At 46.6% G+C, this 22305-nt stretch overlaps 1 protein-coding gene across 1 annotated transcript in view; it reads left to right on the forward strand.

Annotated features, from left to right (window-relative positions):
• RREB1 (ras responsive element binding protein 1) overlaps window positions 1–22305 on the forward strand; it is a 64194-nt gene that overhangs the window by 35890 nt on the left and 5999 nt on the right. The window contains exons 7-8 of the mRNA XM_009877704.1: window positions 5127–5316; window positions 7085–9827. Coding sequence (XP_009876006.1) covers window positions 5127–5316; window positions 7085–9827 — 2933 coding nt within the window. The remainder of the gene's footprint in view (window positions 1–5126; window positions 5317–7084; window positions 9828–22305) is intronic.

Genomic DNA, 22305 nt, shown 5'->3' on the forward strand with positions numbered 1-22305 from the left:
GGGCGCAGACTCGAGTCGGCGGCAGGGAGTTGCCCATCTACTTCTTCTGCCCAGTTCTATTATTTCTAGGTCAGCAGAGGATATTTTTTTGCTCCTAAGGAGAGACGCATTAATTCTGCAAATAACGTAAGCCAGAAAGGAGAATAATAACAACAAAGGTAGAAATTTCTATGTGGCAGATATTAGGGATCTCAGTGGGAAGAGTTAGATGACTTAACTGTGTATTAATGGCATCTGTCTCAGGATATGTTTCATTCTTAGTTTGTTTTCCTTACTTCTGTTTGTGGCAGTTGCTAAAGAGCACAAACAGGAAAGGAACAAAATGGTACCAAGCTAGTCATCTTAGATAAGGCCTAGAAATGAACATTATTTTTATTTGTTGACATCCACGACATGGGCAACCTAGTGAGCTGCATGGGTGAAAAGTTCAGGTTTTGGTCTACCCTTGCATGGCTTCAGAAGTGTAACTAGAAGAATGCTAAATGTCCCTTTCTCTTTCCCACTGCCAGTGTCAGGTAAGGCAGAGCACAGTGTTTGTTTAATTTCTTGGTAACAGAATGATGGATATATCTTGACTACCGAAAGGTAAAATTTAGAAGGATTGAACGTTTGACTGTATTACCCTTCATCAAAATCAAGATGGATTAATTTTGCTTAAATTTTGGTTGTGCGTTTCCTTTCAAAAATATCTTTCCTTTCCTTAAAGAAAACCAGTTATTTCCACGGCTGACAAATTGGAATTGGCTCAGAGGAGAGCGTAACGCAAGGCAACAGGCATCACTTATGTAAACTTCCCTTGCATAGGTGCTGCTTGTCGTATCTGTAGCAAATCCTGGCTTGCCTCTCCAACAGGCTTCACAAAGCATTGCCTATTCCTTAAAGCCTATTAAAATGCTTTTATATCCTAATTAGCATTACAGATTTCAAGAACACTAACTTAGTTTAGCAGAAAGCTTTTTAATGGTGTGTTTTTACACAGAGACCTTTTCTACATTTAAAAAAAAAACATACGAAAAAGGTGCCGTGGTGTAGGAAGAATTCAACAGACTCTCCTGGTGTGATCTGTGGTCTGAGCACCAAGGTCAGCCTGGTCATTGCACTGTTGTCGTGCAGTTGTGTTTTAGTTCTGTGTTTGGGTTTTAGCAGTTCTGTTTCTTCGGCCGCTTGCTTTGTACATCTCTGCCAGCGAGCCAGAGCCCTGGTGTTAACATTCGTGTCATACAGGTATGGCTGACTCTGAAACATAAAAGCTATTGAGAAGGAAGTTCCTTTTCAAGCAGTGTTAGCTACTAAAAGCAGTTTTTTTCCTTTCTCCTTGTAATTTATTCTCTTTACTTGGAACTGAACAGCTTTCTTCTCTCTGGTCTGTAATCATATTTATAGAAAAGTGGAAAACTCTGGCCAAGACTAGCAAATACACGATAACACAGCAGCTTTTATTTGCTACATCTGGAAACTTACCTTGCAAGTAGAGCGCTTTTATCTCTGCTCAGGTGCTGAGCCATCGCTCTGCCTGCTCTGCTGACAGCCTCAGAACCTGTTCCCATCTCTGTTCTCCGCAGCCTTCCCGTCTGTGTTTGACTTGGTGCTACACATGAGCAGACTCGTGAAATTGTAAGGAGATGTTGGGGTGGGGTTTTTTGTCTTTCTTTTTTTAAAGTTCGTCATGAGCAAAGTACTACCATACATGTTTCAGATGCTTTGTTTGATATGTTGGACTTCCAGAATTTCCACAATTTAATTTTTTTTTAAAAGCAATTCAAACAAGATGAAAAAATGTTCCTATCACCTACGATTCCTTTCTCTTGTCCTTCTTAGACTCTGGTTTTAGATTTAAAAATACTCTAGGCATTAACACTACCTAAAGATGGAAAATAGTACTGATAACAAAACAGAGAAATTAATGGTTAGGCTTCCTTAAAATAAAGATAGTGCTTACAGCTGAAATTAACACAAGCCTTAGTCAATGCAGCATGATACTTGCCTAAACTAGTTAGGTTTTGAAGCTTAGTACCTGTAAGTTTTTCTTGGAGGTGATTCTGTGGTACACGTCCGTATCTGCATTGTTAATTGTCTTCAAAGCTCAAGTCCTGTCATTCAGGAGAAGCTGGGACTCCCGTCCTACTTGGGGTGAGGAGGAGGAAACTCGTCAAAAACACGTGAGAAAAAACACGTTGCGCTTACGCTTGGGCAAAGGGGCCGTGTATTTTAAATAGCTTGCATCAGGAGCAGCTTCACAGTGACCTCCCTTGTCCTTGGCGAGCGGCGCAGGCTCCTCACATCTTTCAGGGAGGGCTTTTCTCGGGCAGTTTTTATTGCAGCTTTCCAACCTGCATCTGCCTTTACAGATGTGCCTGGAGCATGGAGGGCATCCACCAGTCCCCCTAGTGCTCCAGCTCCCATGTGATCCTGTAAATTGTGACACCAGGGGAAGGTGCTGAGCTAGGGTGTGGTGCTTTTATGTGCCCTCAAGTGCCTGCATCTTGAGATCACAGGCGTGATTTATCTTTCTTCAGCCAGGAGCTTCTTGACTAAATGGAAAAAGAGCTTAATCCTTTTCCTGACTTCCCTTTATTTCTTGCTGCTTCTTTACTCACAGCAAGAAAAATAAAAGAGAAACTAAGGAGGAAAGAGGAAAACGTAGAAGGGTGTTCTTCTGAGGATTATAGAAGCGGGAAAGTACATATTCGTTTTTCAAGATACATTACTTTTGTTTTGGGGGAGGGGGGGCGGTTCCCTTTGCATGGAGAACACCGTTTTTAAATTGCAAATTTTTCCTATCCTGAGGCAGAGTAGTTGATACAGGTGTACTGCGAAGGACTTTCACACGGGTCCCTGCTCTGAAAAATTTCCTCTCGAGCGCAGCTTTTGATGTGAGCAATAAATAAACCGGCGCTTAAAATCAGCGTGTCACAGAGCTGGTGGAGGTGAGGGAGTGTAAGATGGACGAGGGGCACCTCCTTCCCTGTGGGGCGCCCTGGCTGCTTGCCCGGGAGCGCTGGTTCCTGCGCAGCCCAAATCCTGGGGTTACCGTGGCAGGCGCCAGCTCTGCCTCCCAGCAGGAGCTCTGTGTTCCCACCTGCAGCAGCTGCGCCTGCCCCATCACGCTCGAGGGGACTCGGCCACTGGCGTTGGGTTGCTGCTCCAGGGGCAAGCGGTGACGTCGGGGCCCCCGGAGCTGCCTTCAGGCCATCCCGAGGTGAGGGTCTACGTCCCTCCGCGCAGCAGCCGGCCCCACGGAGCACCGGCAGCGTTCTTGGTGGGGCCGGAGCGTCGCTCGCAAGCCCTCATTGTCTCTGTGCTGGTGTGCCAGAAGCATTCCTTGCTTTCGTGTGAGGCGTTTTCTTCACCTCTGAAAAAGGATTTATTGCGATGGTCTGCACGTCCTTCAGGTGACTGCTCTAACCCTTTAGTGCCCTCCTTCCCGCAGCAGTTTTGGTAGTTGGTTGGTGTTGGTTTTGCTGAAGGTCAAAGGTGCATCATGGAATAGGTACTGCCAGTTTACTGGAGAAGAGCTGTATGTCCTGAGGCTGGAGGAGCACTACCTGTTGGGCATTCCCACCGCTAGAGACTGTTGTCACGTTTAGCAGACCTCTTTAAGTAACCGTTGGCTTTGTCAATGGCCTTGGTTTGGTATTTAACAGAATGCAGGGACTACGCTGGCAATAATTATACAGGTAGGATGCAAGCGAATTGGCAGGGGAGATAAAACAGATCAAACCTCCAGCGTGTAATAGTTATGTCCCAGCCTTTTGGGTCCCATGACAGCAAAGGCTGTGTTACATATACTTCACACTTGCTCCTTTTGCCACTCAGAGACTATGAGTCCAATTGCTTTATGGGTGATTTGGTTATCTCTTCGTTTTCAGGGAATAAAAAAAGCTGGTGGAAGTTTATGTAGTGATAAAAAGAACAACAATGGGGGTTTGTTAGGGACAGGACATGGAGGGGGTGGTTTCAGGATTTTGTCAGAAGTCATTTCTAATTGCAGGATGTTTTTTTAATGAGTAGGCACATGTCCTTTTCCTTCATGTGGAGAGCGAAGTACGGGGAGAACTAAGGCAGGGGAAGACGTGAAAAACTCCTCGTGCATGTAATATTCTCACTGACAAAACCTGACTGCTTCGCATACGCAGTGTTTGCTTCTGGGAAACCCAGGCTTTGGTTGCAAGTCGGAGCTGTAACCACAAGAAAGCACGCTGAGTGAAGCTGTGTGTCACCAAATGCCAAGTGGATGTGACCCGTCGTGCTGCGGAGCTCAAATCCCAGATATTTAAAAGGCAGCAGCCTTGTTTGCTGACCAGACAATGCTGCACAGTCCTTACCACTTGCAGGACAGCTGCGTTTCCAGTAGCTTTGATTGTTTTAACTCAAGCCTGCTTTATGTGAGAAACTTGTTTAGTGGATACGGGTTTTGAGAACTTAAGGGAAAACAAGAAATCCGGGCGATAAAAAGCGTGGGTACGAAACGACGTTGCTTCGGCTTTTTGCTTTGGCTGTGAGGGCGTGTGTGAGTGTCAGAAGTGTTGAACCTGTTTTAGCTCTTCCTCCTCTGATGCTCCTCCCCTTCAAAGAGCACTTTCCTTTAAAAAAAAAAAAAAAAAGCAATGCAGAAAAAAATTGTGGAGGGGTGTTGGGGTGGTGTGCTGTAGTATGTTTTAAGCAGTAGTTTAAAAAGGTGCTATTTATACATTTCCAGCTGATTTAGCCTCTCCTTGTCATTGACGTTTTTTACATGTCTTTTATTTTAATAGTACTTCTTAGAAAAAATGAAATGGTTTGAAAGCATTGAGATACTTTTTGCCAAACAACGGGAAGGGTGTCAGAATGCTGTGCTGTCAGCTGCTGCTTTGCTGTCTGCCCGCATGGGATGCTCAGTTCTCTTGAATCTCAGTTATTTAAACGTCCAGTGAATTGAATACCCAGAAGCTGTTAGAAAATGACTGTGATTGAAGTGGCCTTTCTGTGGTGATAGGATTTTGCTGTGCTGTGGCTTTGTTTTGCATTTAGCAAGTTCTTGGTATCGTGAGGTGAGAGGAGCAAGGCTGCCCTAATGCGAGAAGGCGGCTGGTCCTTAAGCTTACAGCAGTCAGTGAATAATTTCTGGTTTTTTCGTTCCTTTGCAGGTGTGACATCTGTTGCATTACCTTTCGTACTCATCGGGGCTTGCTGCGCCATAACGCAGTTATCCACAAGCAGCTTCCCAGAGATCCCATGGGAAAGCCTTTCATTCAGAACAACCCTTCGATTCCGGCAGGCTTCCACGACTTGGGGTTCACGGACTTCTCCTGTAGGAAGTTCCCCCGCATTTCTCAGGTACTTTGTGTTCTTCATAGCTTATGTACCAGCTGATACAGTGCATATCTTCTGGATTCATTGAAAGACTTGTCCGTGATGAGGCAGAGACGTGATATATTTTGTGGAAAGCAAGTTACCGCTGTCTGTGTAGGCTTCAAACACTTTTTGCCTTTCCTTAGAAGTTCTGTCATGTAGAGAATGTTTGCATTGGTTTTTTTCGACATTCCAGTGGGTAACTATTGGTGTAAAGATCTCTAGAAGTATTTTAAAGGAAGACTTCGGTGATACTAGATCCTTGGCCCTTCCAGCCTGCCCATTAGTTCTCTTCTCCAAATCACCCCGCATCTATCAATAGAGAGGATACATGATAAGGAAAACATTATTTAATTTACTGTAGCAAGGATGTAGTTGCTGTGTGAAAGATTTTATCATGAATGAGAAGTCGCCTGACATACTAAATGGTGACATTTTCAGTGATTTTTTTCACAAAACATTCCTAGGCATCTTTTCACTGCATTCGTTACGTGATATCTGAAGATTTTGTACCTTGAGGGACAGTGTCTGAGGAAAGGCAGGGAGTAGTCTGTAAATATTTTTCTGAGACCTGTAAAACTTTCTATTGGATTGCATCATTCCTCCCTCTGTCGTATCTTGCCTGCCTTAGTTAATTTGTGTCTGGATGAAGCTGCTTATCTATTAAAAAAAGAAAAAGAAATAGATCAACAGCACAATCCAGCAGGACTGTGCTTATTCAGTATCTGCACTTCTCTTACCCTACTTGGATTAAAACATTGATTTCCAGCTCTTCTGGCAAGATGGTAAACCTAAAATTTGCTGATGGTCTAGAGGAGCGTATAAGTCATTCTGTAACTGGTACAGTTTTGGTGTCAAAGTTACAAAATCTGGAGAACTTTTAAACAACTCAAGTTTATTTCTTCTGTAATTACTGACAGACATTTAACGTTATTAAGGGATTTAAATGTTGGGACTTTGCTTCTGTAATAATTTTGCTGGCACTGTGAGTCCAGACCTATGAAGCATCTGAACAAAGCATGTAGAATATATGAAGGTCTTGCCAGCCTTCTGTTTAATTTATCACTTGGGCTCTTCTTTGATGTGAAACCTTTGCAACATGTGAGCTGTCTAGGTAGCATTTCAGTGCAGCATTTGAGTTCCTGATAGTCTTCAGGGACAGTTACAAAATCCATTTGTGAGCTTAATATTTTTCTTGGGAGAATAAGCATAATCAGACTTTACAAACCAAAAGCCTTTCTGCTTTGGGCGCTGCATTTCATTGATTTGTTTTGGGGAGGGTATTATTTTGGTTAGTTTATGTTGTTTTGCCTTCTTTTGAATGCCTTTTTTTTCTTTTTCTTCCCCCTCCCCCCCATTTCTTTGTAGTAATAAAGCTAGAAGAGGTAGCCTTGCAGCCCAGCTTACTGAAATTTGCTGTGTAGTCTACTGAGGCTTCTCTCCTGTCAGTGAAACAACAGAGGTTTCTAGAAGGGATGTTAAGGATAGAAAAGTATGTAAAAGCCTGAATAATCCTCTGAAGGAGGTTGCTTTCATAGAAGGGAGCTTTTGGCAAATCGGCCCTTCATTCAGAGACACCACTTAGGTGACTATAAGCTGTGGAGCAATTCTCTGTGGCAGGTAGATGGTGGCTGCTCTGAAGTCCTTAACTTGGGCAGTAGAAGAGAGAGTGGGCTGTTTTTGTTTTGCAGCAGCATATGATGCCTTTCCAGTTTTGAGATGTCTACTCTAAATATTTTTGCATGTCTTTCAGGTCTGGTGTGAAACGAATTTGCGAAGGTGTATCAGTGACTTCCATCGATTTATTTGCGAGACGTGTAACAAGGCATTCCCCATGCTTTCGGCGCTCAAACTGCACACAGAAACTCATGTGGTGGATCAGGGAAAAGACAAGCACAAGCTACAGTCCACGACCCCACCCGGTGAGAACCCAGACCAGAAAGCCTTCATGGCATCCTTGGGCCTACAGTACACCAAAGACATCAAGCCTGTCAAGCAGGAGGACAATACACAAGATGAGGTCCAAGAAATACGGCTCAGCGCACTGAAGAGTAACCTACCTCAGGAACCCGGCAGCACCGGTCTGCTCAGCCTCTCTCCTCTGGAAGCTGCCTCAATGGGAGGGTCATTTTCAGTCCTTCCCTCTACAAAAGAGAACATAAAGCTCCTCTCGCTGCAGCCTTTCCAGAAGGGTTTTATCATCCAGCCTGACAGCAGTATTGTGGTAAAACCCATCTCCAATGAGTCTGCCATTGAGCTGGCAGACATTCAGCAGATCTTGAAGATGGCTTCTTCCGCTCCTCCTCAGATCAGTCTTCCTCCGCTTTCTAAGGCACCTTCTGTCCCTGTGCAGTCCATTTTCAAGCACATGCCACCACTGAAGCCAAAGCCTTTGGTAACACCACGAACAGTTGTCGCAACCTCTACACCTCCTCCTCTTATTAGTGCCCAGCAAGCCTCCCCTGGCTGCATCAGCCCGAGCCTCCCGCCTCCCCCTCTGAGGCTGATCAAGAACTCGGTGGAGTCCTCCTCCAACTCTCACCTCCCCCAGACAGGAGCCAAATTGAGTCAATCCTCGCAGTTGCTCCTCCAACCCAAAGTAGAGCCTTTAACTCAGCACGAGATGAAGACACAACTGGAGCAGGACAGCATCATCGAAGCTCTCCTGCCTTTGAGCATGGAAGCCAAGATCAAGCAAGAGGTCACGGAAGGAGACCTCAAAGCCATCATTGCAGGGGCAGCAAACAAGAAAGCTCCAACCATGAGGAAAGTTTTGTACCCCTGCCGTTTCTGTGACCAGGTGTTTGCCTTCTCTGGCGTCCTGAGAGCTCACATCCGTTCTCACTTGGGTATTTCCCCGTACCAGTGCAACATCTGTGACTACATTGCAGCTGACAAGGCAGCGCTGATCCGGCACCTGCGGACACACAGCGGGGAGAGGCCTTATATCTGTAAAATCTGCCACTACCCGTTCACGGTGAAAGCCAATTGTGAGAGGCATCTGCGGAAGAAGCACCTCAAAGTGACCAGGAAGGATATAGAGAAGAACATTGAATATGTCACCAGCAATGCTGCAGAGATGGTGGATGCCTTCTGCTCCCCGGACACGGTGTGCAAGCTGTGTGGTGAGGACCTGAAGCATTACCGGGCCCTCCGCATCCACATGAGAACGCACAGTGGCTGCCAGAAGAAGAAGCCGTTCGAGTGCAAGGAGTGTGGCACGGCCTTTTCGGCCAAGAGAAATTGCATTCACCATATCCTCAAGCAGCACTTGCACGTGCAAGAAAGGGAGATTGAGAATTACATCTTAGCTGTGGACTGCAGCGCCCAGGAAAGCCAGACAGACTCTGCTTTGTTGGAGGACAGCACTTACATGGACCACAAGCCCATGACGCCTTTCCTGGAGCCGCAAAACGGCTTCTTGCTCGGGACATCGTCTCACGTCCCCATCAAACTTGAACCTACGGGCAACTTCCCCATGGATTTTGATGAGCCATTGGATTTCTCTCAGAAGAGCAAAAACTTGAGTGCTGTGCAAGTGAAGCAGGAAAACCTGTTTGGTGGTTCTCCTCTGTCCCTCTACGACTGTTCCATGGAGCCTATCGACCTGTCCATCCCCAAAGTCCTGAAGAAGGATAACGACGATGTCCCATGTGAAGCCAGGAATCAGGAGTTGGAGGCTTCTGGGAACAACGATAAAGCCTATAACTGTCTGCAGTGTCCTTTGGTTTTTGGTGCCAATGGGAACTCAGAGAAGAACAGGGCTGTCAGACATCCCCAGCCACTGAAAGGGTCGTTGCATTTGACTGTCCCGATCATTTCCCCGGCTCTCCTTGGCAATTCTGCCTTGCTGAGACCCTTGAGGCCTAAACCACCGCCGCCACCTCTCTTGCCAAAGCCTCCAGTAACTAAAGAGCTGCCACCGTTGGCTTCCATTGCACAGATCATTTCATCTGTGTCTTCTGCTCCCGCTTTGCTGAAAACGGAGCCCGCGGACGCAGGTGCCAAGGCGGTGAGCGGCTCCGCTGGATGTGACAAATCAGGGAACTCCAAAGCAAAAGTGACAATCGTGACCACCGTTCAGAGAGACCCCAGCCTGCCCGGTGACCTGACTCAGGCCTGTGATCCAGAGCAGTCTCCCGTTGCCGACGCTGGGTTGACTAAGAAAAGAGGTAGAAAGAAAGGGACGAAAAACAAGCCTAAACTTAGCAGTGGTGTGGATCTGGAGTCAAGTGGGGAGTTTGCCAGCATAGAGAAAATGCTGGCTACCACAGACACTAATAAATTTAGCCCCTTTCTGCAGTCCACTGACAATTTCAAGGAAGAAAGCGGCAGGAATGGAACGAGTGAGGACGAGAAGGAAACTGCCGAGGATAAGCTGCTGAGAGGGAAGAGGAACGCGTACTCAGACTGCCAGCAAAATATCCCCTGTCCTCACTGTCCTCGAGTCTTTCCGTGGGTACATTCCCTGCAGCGGCACATGCTCACTCACACAGGTAAGAGTGCCTTGTGCTTTCAGTGGCTTGGAGCCCCTGAGGATATTCCTCATGGAAGGGCCTCCCTGTGGAGGAATCTTCCTTGCTTGTCCTCTCTCTGATGTCTGAATGGCATTCTTCGTCGTTTTGCAAATCCCTGTCACTGCTGCTGTGTAGTGGTGGTGGTAGTTTTTTCAGTACTCGAATCATCTCTGTGCCTTTGAGTGTGAAGGGGGCAAATTAAACTGCTAAAACCCATTTGACTTCAGTGGCATGACTGAGTGTATGTGGGAAAATACCCTGGTTTCAGGTGTTCTGTGATTGTTGTCTTACCTTGAAGGTGAGCGTGTATGTTGAATATTTCATTGTGCCTTACGTGGTTGGTTTGGGTGCTTCTGGTGACTGTTTGTCTGCATCACTCATGGTAAAAAGATCCATGAAAACGAGAGCAAATAACTATACAATTGTGGCGGGAACATAAAATAATACAGTGTTTAGCATTTTTTTTTCTTGCAGTGGCTTTTATTTGACAGATCAAAGAAGGAGGATGCGAGAAACGTCATCCTGAGCATTATGTAGTAGCTTGCCTCTAGGAAGTGTTTCTTCTTGGTGCTGGGCAACTAAAGGTGGGCTTGAGCTCGGCAGTGTGGAGATGTGTATGGAGTCTTTAATATTGTGCCACTGTGTGAGTAGCCTCAACCCTGGTGTAAACAAAAGGAGGAATTGGGGAGGGAGATTTATTCTAGGTTTGGGGTTATTTTTCATTCTTTGCTATAAAGGAAATACTGCGTTGAGCAGTGCACTGATCTGAAGTTCACACCTTTTCTCACCCACGCTGTAAGAAGGTAATTAGCAGCTGGATTCTCATCCTGCTTGGAGGGAGAGAGGGCAAAGCTCCACTTGCTGTTGCTCCCTTTTAAGTCAGTCATGGTTGTTCGCGTTACTTGCTTCATTGTGCAATCTCACCTCCTGATGTAAAGAGTATCAGTGAGAGATACTTGTAAGAAACATTAGAGGAATTGAATACAGCCTCATAAAAGATAACTTCATTTTTCTTTTGAAAGGAATTGAGGTTTCCTGGAGCAACTGATTCATGTCTGTGCTAAAGAGGGAAACCTGAAGAGGTAACAGAGGTTAGCTAAGAGGTTTAAAGGGAATCTGAGCTGTGGAGCAGTCCCTATCACAGTTTACTTTGGGTGACGTGAGGACATAACTTGCAAGGTATCAGTGCAACAGTGAGGCTGTTGTTTGCTGGCCCACAGAGACCAAATTATTTCATCTTATTAGGCATACAGTTTACTTTCCGTGGTGAAGGAGAGTTCTTTATTCATATCAATTGTTTTCTAACACCCTGCTCTCCAAAAAAAAATATGTAGTTACTGAAGAACTGTTCATGAGACAGAAAACAATAGAGAGGCTTTTCCCAGACTAAGGGGTTTGACCTGCTTATCGATGGCAGATTTCCAAGCTAGCAGCACTGGTGTAAACCCTTAATGAAGGCAGGAAAATGCACTCAGACGTGAGTTATACTGGTAAAACTTGTCTCCTCTACCACCACAGGGCCTGGAAGGAGACACCGTCCTTTCGGAGAGCCTGTGCTGCAGTCCCCACAGGGAAGGCTGGCAAGTGGGGCTGCTGCAGGGCTGGATCCTCGGTGCAGATACGAGATTTTTGGTGATGCTGGGGCAGCGGCAATAATCAGATTCCATTGCAGTGGCAATGATAATACTGAGCTCTTTTCTAACCAGCAGCAGAGCAGCCGTGAGGGAGGCTTGTGCTGGAGCAATCTCTGAGTGGCCTTAGGACATCTCCTTTCAGGTGACACCAGCTTCTAAACTGGGAATTCACAGCAGCTCCTAGAGGCAGCCATTGGTCGAGTTTGTGTTCGTGGTGGGAGAGTCGGTTTTCTGACAGAGCGTCTGCGGTGTCGTAGCACACGCACCGCTTCTGTCCCCACCTATTGCACAGGCGGTGACTTGTTGGATAGCTCTGGTTTTTGAAAGGAGATAAGTAGAAAATTCTATTCGCTAATCCTGTTGTAAAGGGAAAAGGGAAACTTTTATTGTCTGGGCTTGAGGGCTGCTCCCTGAGCTGGGGAGAGAAGGGGCCAGGAGGCTGATGCGAATGGGATAGATGAAAGTCCTGGTGATCTGCTTCCCTGCTGCACAGGGAATCACTGCTAATAAGCTGGTCCCTGCTCCTGCATTTCTGGAGGACGCTGCTATCGGAAAAAACCCCAAGGCAGTCATCTGAGCTAAAAAGGGGCAACTAGCTCTTCTCCATCCACTTGTAATGAAGCTGTTATTGCAGTAATTTATACAAGCGATCTAAGCTAATAATGGGTGAGCACTGTTGAGGGAAAAGTATATTCTGAGCTTATATATTACCAGTTTCAAACTGCTGTGTTTATACAGACATGGAAACATATTTTGCAGGTGTCATTCGTCATTCCTGTTCCATAAAATTTCAACATGGGGGACTCCTTCTATGCGGTGTCAAGATCAGATTTACCTTTTGTGGAAGTGCAAAAACACACACGCTACCAGTAACCTTCATCCCTCTCATGAAAGAAGTCTCTCTCATGAAAGCTTTTGCTCTTCTTATTCTTCCTTCCACACTAGTGTGTGTTTTTTAGTTCAAAAGTGTTTCCCTGAAGAACCATACACCTTTCCTCGACAGTTTTTTTTATTGTAATGCAAAGCTTTACAAGTGGGGCACTGGGAGTTTGGCGTAGCTTGCCTTTATACAGTGTGTGACACAGTACCTGAGGTTTGTTTGAACATGCCTGAATGCTTGCCTTTAATACTTTCTTTCTCTTGATGTCTTTATTGTTTAATTTACTCTTTCTTTTTTGCTCTTCTCTCCTGCTCTTGACATTTTGCGTTCCCGGAGCAGCAAGTAAGATGTGCCCTGCAAGTGGTGCAGTTAATTTTGCTCCTTTTATGGCATGTGCGTCAGACTAGGTTCAATATAAAATTAAAATAATAGTCTTTTTTGGCCATTAGTTTGTTAATCATAGAATCATAGAGTGGCACAGGCTGGAAGGGACCTTAGGAGATCATCTAGTCCAACCTCCCTGTTGTGGGCAGGCTGAATCTGTTTTCAGATAAACATTTGAGGATGTTTTCAGAGTGATACTGCCAGATCTTATTTGGCCCAAGATTATTTTTTTTTTAGAAAGTGAGATTTAATAGCAGAGAAGGTTTTTGTTTTGTTTGTTTTGGCTTTGGTTTTGTTTTTGTTTTGCTCTTAACAACAGGAATTAGCTGGACAAAAAAAGCTCTAAGCAAAATAAAGTAATAAATAAATAGAATACAGTTACACCTAGCCCATGGAGCTGAATGTTCCATGTTGACTGGAGGACACAAGTCAAAAAAAAGTCCGAAGACATTTTTATTCCTTGCTTTTGTGACTTAAGTCAAAGTGACAAGCAATGCCTTAACTGAGGAATGATCTTCTCACGTGCCGTGATTATTCAGCTGACCCTTCATACTGAAGAAGACTCCCTTCAGATGACTGGCTTCCATCGTATGTCCAGCCTAGACTAGTGCTGCTAACCAAATTTTACAGTCAGTTCTGAGCCAGTATTTAGGCACATATGTGCTTTAATCCAGACCATGACCATTCTTAGCGAAAAAGTTAATAAAAAATCAAATCACACTGCATTTAAACTACCTGTTTAGGTTACTCTCCAGTGAATAAGTTCCTTTTATCAGAAGAGGATTTGCCTTTAAGGGACAGGAGAGGAAGCAGAGAATACTGCTTTTTGGAATGGTCTTTTTTTGGTGCCTTTTAAGGTCACATTTTTGGAAAGCAGTCTGGTTTTCGTCTGGGAATAGGACTGTAACTGGGGATGGGAGGATTGGAGTTTGCACAGTAAGCAGGATTTTTATTTGGGTTTTGAGACCTCCAACCAGGACATATGTGTAGAAAGAAGAGCATCTTATCTGCTCTTAAGTATTGGTCTGTACAACAAATATTTGGATGAAACAAAAATTTTAAAGGCTGAAAATATGAGAAAATTGTGACCTGAGACGCAGGTTTAGTTTCAAGTAATTAATCCCCAGCTAATCCTGTCATTGCATGCTTGAAAAGAAACGTGGAAAGGAATTGGGTTATCGTGAAGCAAAAGGATTTCTGCTCAACTTTGAAGTTTTGTTTTGTATTTATGTTGTGAATGAAGCCAAATAAAAGGGTAGAAAGTGGTGGTATTTGTAACCATAAATTTATGGTTGACTTAGCATGCATCTGAAAGGAAAGACTGACCTGAAAGCTTACAAAAAGCAGCGTCTCGATGCTTCTAAAAAGTTTTGTTGCCACTGGACGAAAATTGAGAGAAAGAAACGGCACCTAAGACATCTGCAGGGTGCTGGAAATCCCTTGTACAGGTTGAGATGCTAATTAGAACCAACTTGCAGGAGATTAAAGTGAGAGATGTACCCACGATGTCGTATCAAAGAGGCTGCTGGTGTTGGGACAGGGGATACTCAGAGGTTTTGGGTGTGAGGTGGAAGGTGTGACAAGAGCCGATCTCCTCTTACTAGTAACTATCCTCACAAGCTCTTCCTTCGTCACGACGATGCCATGCCGGAGTGCTTTCCTCATTGCGTTGCATGACCCTGACATTTCTTTCAACTTTTCTTTCAACTCTTCCTGCGCTCAGTCCCTTCCCTTTTTCTAGTCCTTTAACAGCGTTACAGGCGTGAAAAACTTTCTCCTCTGGGGAGGTGATTGATTGCTTGTTCAACATATGGGGCTCGATTCCACTGGAATCAGTGGCAGGATGCCCCATGGCTTTCATGGAGGTTGTGCCACATTCACACGTGTGATAGAGATCTCAGGAAAGAATCTGCAGTTGAGCTTGTGGTCAGGATGTTGCAGTAAAAGGGAAAAAGGAAAAATACCCAAATGAGTTTCTTATTACACATTAGGAGGGCAGATAGACTTTTTTCCTGTGCCAGGCCAGAAGCCCTTCCCCTGCCAAAAATGCGCTGTTGTCTTTTCTACCGAATCTAACAGAATTTGCACAAACCTGGAGTTGCCAGCTGCTTGCCAAGGAGATTTGTGCTTGTCCGCCAGTCTAAGGAAGAGGCAGCTGGACCTCACGGTGCCACGTGCAGTTTTTTCCCAGCTGTTCAGAACAGCAAGCCCAGGCTGGGTTTGGTCGGACTGAACTCCGCAGGCGAGCAAACCATGAGGACATGAGCAGTGCCCTGCCACCTTGGGGCCATGGTACGTGCAGCCAAGTACTCGTGTCTCCCATGGTAGCAGTAGGATGTGCTATTTAGGGTGGGCATATGGGCCTGGCCGCCTCTCGCGGTCTGTTCCTCATAGTACTCTGTCAGCATCCACAACTGCTGCATTAGGGTTACATGTTTTAGGGCAACACCCCTACCTGCTCCTTTTGCTACCTGTTCATGGACCTGCTGTCTGCAAGTCTCTCGGATGGCTTTCTGGGCCTGCTGATGCCATCTGCTTCCAGCCCCATCTGGCTCCAAGCTCCACAAGTTCACTACCTGCCACAAAAGGAACTGGTTTTTAATCTGTTTTTGGCTGTGACACCTTGCTAGTTTCAAAGAGCCCCCTTTAGTTCCTGTATTGCAGGATTCGGTGAATTGCAGTTCTGTGTGTGCCCTCTCAGATGCCTTCATGATTTGTAAAGCTCAATCCCAACACCTCCTTCTTTCCTTCCAAATGGGAAGCCTGAGCCTTCCTGGCGTCGCCTCGCGGGGCAGCCGTGCCATTGCTTGGACTGGGTTTGCTACGTGACCATCTACTTTCCATGCCGTGGAGACCAGAAGTGCACGCACCTCCTGAAACCACAGGCACCCTTGGTCCTGCTCTCAGTACCTTTGCTCGTGGTACCCAGCGTTCCTCAGCTTTAGTCGGGCTGCTGCTGCAGGCCAGAGATCCTGGAGAGCCATCAGCGATGGCTCCAAAACCTCCTGCCCCGATGTACCTGCCAGTGCCACACTGAGCGTCACGTAGGCACGCTGTAGGTTATTTTTCCAAAGCTGCTTTACTTTATATTGATCTGCATCGAAGCTCACCTGCCCCCTCTGCTTTGAAAGTTTAGCAGTGAAGGAGGCTGATTGTCAGGTCACACAAAGCTTCGCTGTGGGCAGGTGAGGGGCATTCAGTCAGAAAGGACAAGCTGGCACAAAACCAAGGACGAGCACGGTTACTCAGGGTTTTTCTGTGCTGACCAAATGGGAGGGAAGGAGGGAGGGAGGGATGAGAGGGGATCTTATTAATGTATATAAATATCTGAGGGGTGGGTGTCAAGAGGCAAAGGGACAATCTCTTCTCAGCAATAGAACAAGGAATAATGGGTTTAAGTTAGAACATAGGAAGTTCCACCTCAACATGAGGAGACACTTCTTCACTGTGAGGGTGACAGAGCCCTGGCACAGGCTGCCCAGAGAGGGTGTGGATCCTTCTCTGGAGACTTTCAAAACCTGCCCAGATGCGTTCCTGTGTGACTGTCCTGGGTGATCCTGCTCTGGCAGGGGGCTGGACTAGATGATCTCTAGAGGTCCCTTCCAACCCCTGACATTCTGTGATTCTATGGGTGGATGGATGGACGGAAGAAGGAAGCTCAGCAGCTGGTGTTGCACATCCCTTGCCTGAAAAGTGTTTGCACAAAGGAGTGTTCACACCTCCAGGAGAGACAGGGTCTCTCTGTCGCTCCGAGCTGGTTTCACGGGAAAGTTACAAAAGCAGCGAGAAGTTGGCTCTGTGTGTCAGGGTAGTTAAAACTGTGAATGAGTTGTTACTCTCGGCTTCAGAGTAGCTGCTGATCAGGATGCACAAAAGTGTGCATGGGATTTTCCTCTTAGATTTCCAGGCTTTGGTTTGTTTGGGAAAAATCTGCTGTTTTCCCAGCCTCTCTTATCATTTCTTCTTTTTCTAATACATCAGGTTGCCTTGCAGTGATTCAAATGTAGTAATACAGGTCTCAGCATTAGTCTAGCATTAAAATCTGCCATGCTGGGGACATGTTACGACGTGATTTGATCTTGCCTATCATGAAAAGACTAAGTTGCCTTGTTACCATGTTAACAGCCTGTAACTTCACAAGGCTGGAGCACGGATCTGGGTGTCACGTGGGCTCATCCTGCCTATGCAGACAACAGATGGCTGCAGCGTGAGAGAGGAAGACTCATGTTATAACATGATCCCCTCGCGGAGCCAAAGTCTGCAGAAAGGGCTCTGAAACTGCTCGCCTCTGACCACTTTCACAGCAGGATGAAGGTAAAACATCCTACTTGTGTCCACTGAAAACTCTATAGTCAGAGGGATCCCAGTACAGCTCGGCTGGTCGGTGAGGTGAGGACACAAGCCTCTGAGATGAGCGCTGGCACGGCCCGGAGGATGGGCTGGACTTTGGTGGAACCGAGATGTTGTTGTTAGCAGCTGGCACTGGGCTGGTCAGAGTGGTTCGACCTGCCCCCGGCAGACAGAGCCTTGGGCCACGACTGGATAACACAAAGCACTTCTCCGCCTTACTGGCTCGACCTGTTTGTGGTTGTTCATCCCCACAGCTGTAGGTGACCCAGCTGCCCCAAAAAATGAAAAGGGCAAGGGGAGGGACCAGCAGTCATGAGATCAATTCCTGGATCTGGCTGGTGGGGCAGCCCTAAAAGAGCGCATTGATGCAGCTAAGGTGTGGAGTTGGCAGCATCTCCTGGGAGGTGCTGGGGATAGATGCTGTTGAAATTGGCTTTGCTGGCGAGTGCTTTGTGTCCTCAAACAGCGGCTTTAAACAGCAAGGAAGGAGCCCAGATCCTATACTGTTATAGCTACCGCGTGTGCTTTATAGCTCGGCTTAGTTAGTGTTTATAGCTGGCTTCGCCCAGTGGCATTTAATCGTGGTCCAAAATCATTCGGCAGCTTTGGACTTGTGGTCTCCCTCCATTGTCCAAGAAAAACGGATTTCAAAATCGGTGGAAGCAAATTAACAATTTGAAACTGTGCCTTGGTTTAAAACGGGGTAGTTTCTCTTTTTGTGCTGGTTTAAAAAGGTGGGTGAGTAGCGTGCGTGGGGCTCGTGTACAGAGAGCCCGTGGAAGTGATTAATTGTCCAGATTTCATTGTGTGCCAGGAGGAAAGGGAGAGAAGGGAGAAGCTTGGATGGTGTTTGCTCAGCCATAAACGAAGCGAAGCTCTAAGATGAGGTGTAAGACAGGAAGCGCAATTCAATAGAGTGTCACTGGGAACAAGTTTATAGAGGGCTTCTTTTGGTCTTGCTTTAAACCCAAACAAAAACAGGATGGTGGTTTTGAATAGGCTTCCAGAGATGAGGAGGCCCTGATGCGTGTCCTTGCTGGCTGGAGAGGCAGGGAATGGTCTAGAGCACCTGGAGCAGACTGAGGACGTCCCGCCCGGCGCACAGCAGTCAGGTCGGCGGAGGCGTGCGATGGAATTGTGGAGCAACTTAATGAGTCGCCCACTTTCATCACGTTGAAGCGGCCCTGCCTTTGTCTCCTTAGGGCTTTCTGAATGCTCCCGTCTTGCAACAAAATACAGTTGACGAGGGGAGGCATGTGGGATGGGAGCGAGGTAAGGGATTATCTCTTACGTAATACAGAAAGAGACTTTGCTGAGGAAAGGTCCCTTCCTTAAGGAGGCTTGCCCCTGATGTGAGAGGGTCGGGCAAACTGCTCTGTGCTAGCTAGGCAAATATTGACAAAGTAAGTTTACTCAAACAGTGAATTTTCCGATTAGCGTTTAGCAGAATTCATCTTTGCTCTAGATACCTGCCACTCTGCGATCCCTCCAGAAATCATGTGAGCCGTGGGTATAGCGGGGGACGTTTTGTTTTGCCAAGCTGTTCTAGCTGGTTTTACCTCTGAACTACATTTGTGGGTATTTCCTAGAGGACAAAGGGCTTAAAACTGCGTTTTCAGTGTCAGGCAAAGTTTAACAGCCGCAGCTCAGGGTGAAACAGGAATTGCTTGCCTGCTGGGTGTTGGCCTGGGTACTTGAGCTGTTGTTTGGAAGATACTGAGGAGATGGTGTATAACTCGCTGATTGTATTGCCGGCTCTACCTCAGACTGCTTTTCCCCTAAATGGTGTAATTTGGCATAAGCTGAAAGTGTGGAATTCCCCCCCTGCCCACCTTCAATGCAGATTTCCACTTGGCAGGTGCACTCGGAGCTAGTCCTGAACACTTTTCTTCATGTTGGTGACTTTAGCTGCTCTCTTGAAGGTTCTGGGGGACTATACCTTGTGTCAAAGGCAAAAAGTGTATTTTTTTCCAAAATTGGCTTTCTCCGTTTCTCCCAGATACATTCAGTTCCATTTACTGTAAATAGTCCTTTTCTATCTCAAATGTTTTCATTTCAAAAGGTGTGCAGAAACGACCGAAGCTCCCTCCGCTGTGGGCTGATTAAATGTGTGCCTGCATGTGATTTTAATGAAGCTGGCTAAATTTTAGTGTTCAGAGTATTTACGATAAAAATGGACAAAGATAACCCCCAAAATTTTGCAGGTTGACTCCGTGGGTTGGAAAGATGTTCTCCAGTTGGCCGTGGAAGTAGAAGCAGGGGTCCAAAAAATCCCAAATTTACTGGACTGCTACCACCTAGTGGTGGCTTTGTCAAATCCTGTATTTGTAAAACACAGTGCTACCTGGGGTTATTTCAGTTAACGTAGGGAAAATAGTAAATCATTGGCTTGTCTGACTGATAATGCCAACTGCGTGTAGAACATACATTCCCGTGCTCTGTCTGCTCCAGTTTTGAGCATTATTTATCTGATGGGTTTTATTATGCTTCTCTCGGGATGTCAGGAATGTTTGGCAGTAAATGCTTGCTTTAAAGTCACTAAACAGTTTCCATTACAACACCCTGGTTTATCTAATAACTCCTTAGCATGTTGAGCTCTACTGTCTATTCCACCTTAGTTCCAGGAAATAAGAAAACCACAGGAAAACAGAATCAAAACAGCAACCTCCCCACCTCCATCTGTATCTGCTCTTTTATATAAAGCTTTGCACATTTGGTATCTCTCTCAGTTATTTGGTTTGTGTATGCAGGAAAGCAGCTTGCTCCTCTTTTTCTTTCTTGCCACCTATAAAAGATTAAGTGGAGTCTTCTGACCGGGCTGACTGAAAACTGCAGCTGGAATTGTAAATAGACTCCAGCAAAACAGTCTTTTTTTTTTCCACAGTTTGAGGGAAGAATGATTTTTGGCTGCAACTCTATAGTGGTTTCTTTCATGCAAGTGGAAAAGTTTTGGGATTCTCAGATGGAGTCCTTGAGGTTTTGCTTATGAATATATCTCCTGAGAAGTTCATTTTTTCCCAGGGAGCTGATGAGGCAGCAGCTGAGCTACCGGTGGTTGCTTCGTGTTGCCTTCCTCCATATGTCCTCACCTCCTTCTCCTCTCCCTCACTTACCTTGCCTCTGTTCTTTGACTCTGGTATCAGAATCATCATCATCAAATAGGGTGACCTTCTTACCTTCGCTTTGGGAGAGTGACACAAGCCCTGATTGTCCCCGACAAGGTGATGTGTTCTGCTCCCATGGTTGCTGAGGTGGGTGGGAGCCTTGGCGGGCGGACCTCTCCACTCTAGTCCTCTCGACTTGCCGAGTGAAAATATCTGTGGGATAACAAATGGACCGGAAAACATTTTACAGTCTTAGTAAGTGAAAGATTGGAAAGGGGTTGAAAGAAACGGCGAGCTTCCCCAAGCACCCTGCTCTCTGCACCGCCTGGATGCAAACAACTGCTCTGCATCGTAAATCAGTGAAATTCTGGAAACAGGAATTACCCATCTGAGAGGAGCTTGGCCGCCTTGGAGGGATGTGTGTGCCCAGATCTGAAGGCTCGGTCCAAATTCTCCTCCTTGTGTAAGGTGGGGACTGGCTAGAGTTGCACGGCCAGCAGGGTTTCTGTTGCTGCAGATGGGCACGTAAGCGGGCAAAAACCAGTAGAGCAGGCCAAGCCCAACCTCGGATGGAATGGACGGAGCAGCTGCCAGCGTGAGACTACCCTTGCATCGAGGGAGAAATCCCACACCCAGACCTGAAATGACCGACTGCATCACTGTCGTGTTTCCCACACACCTTCACAGCTCCCCTGCTGCTCTTCCCGTTTGGCTGCAGCAGGGCTGAGCTCATCCTCACCCATCCCCAAAGAGCCGGGGTCTGTGTGAAGCAGCTCGCTCCTCCGCCAGCTGCGAGAGCCACCGCGCAGGCTGGGGGCAACCGCAGAGCAGCTCGGCTAGTCGAGAACCGCCACGTTACCATATGCATGAAGTTTCACATGGGCTTGGAAGCTCCTCGATGAAGAGAACGGCAGGTCTGGTTTGTGGAGGTAAGAAGGGAAAGCGCTCACCCAAGCACGTATGTGTGTCATCACGTTCCTACCTGGGTTTCAGATGTATTGATTCAGGCGGGCTTCGGAAGAGAAAGCCTGTGAAGATCTGTGCTCCCTGGGTCTGGAGTGGGTTTTGCCCTTCGTGCAGCACGTGGTTAAACTTTGCGTTTGGTTTTTCCTGCTGCCAACCTCATCTGTTTACCTGCGGACCACCTCGGAGAGTCTCTCTCGTGAGCAGGAAAATGTAATTACGAGCCAGCCACGCAGGAATGGAATAACAGCTGGGAAGGGGCCCAGGGCACAGAGGAGAGGGAAAAAGGAGATGGAGTTAGACTGTGATTCGTTGAAAGGATGTGTAAAGAAAATTGTGGTTTTTTGGAAATACTGGAAGTGGAAGGACAAGTAGTTGGGGAAGATTAGGGGAAAATTGGAAAATCATGCATGAATGTAAAAGTTGAGACTTCTGCATTTCAGAGGTTTAAGACTTTCTGGTTTTGGCTTGCCCTTACTTGAGTGCTGCCACTGTATATACCCCTCATCCATTAGTTCCTAATACTGCCTGTTGAAAAAACAACTGACTCCGCATCCACTCTCTTCTCTTTGGTCGGCAAAGAGTTACAAACCATCTGTCTATGATAAAACAGGACCTCTCTCCATCCTAATGGAGCTCACTCCCCAATGCACCCCCTCCCTGCTGTGCTTCCAGTCATCCTTCAGCCTAACGCGTGTCCTGACCTCACCAGGGATGGGGTGGGGTGGCCCACGCCTGCCAAGAGGTGCCACCTGCTTTGCTGAGGATGAGCACCCCTGGCAGGGCTACAGTAGCCATTTTAGGTGCCCTCTGTTGGTGTCACTTCAAGGTCTTCCAGCCTCGGACCCGCTTTGCCACTCCGTTTTTGTCTCTTGGTCCATCATCCCCAGATACGTCCCTGCGGCAGCAGGGGGTCATGTCGGTTGCCATTAGATCTTCCATTCATCCCCACTTTTGGGCTGAGGTGAGATGCTGCTGCTGAGAGCCAGATGTGCTCATCCTGCCCCCAAAATGCAGCATGTGGGAGAAGGTGGCAGGCAGGACCTTTTTTTTTGAGTTTTTTTATTTGGCTTAATATAGCCAAGAGAGAATCGACGAGTCAAAACACAGAATTCAAATGCAGATTCAGGTGACCTTTTGTT

This window comes from Apaloderma vittatum, unplaced genomic scaffold, assembly GCF_000703405.1.
Source record: "Apaloderma vittatum isolate BGI_N311 unplaced genomic scaffold, ASM70340v1 scaffold19291, whole genome shotgun sequence".
Taxonomy (NCBI): Eukaryota; Metazoa; Chordata; class Aves; order Trogoniformes; family Trogonidae; genus Apaloderma; species Apaloderma vittatum.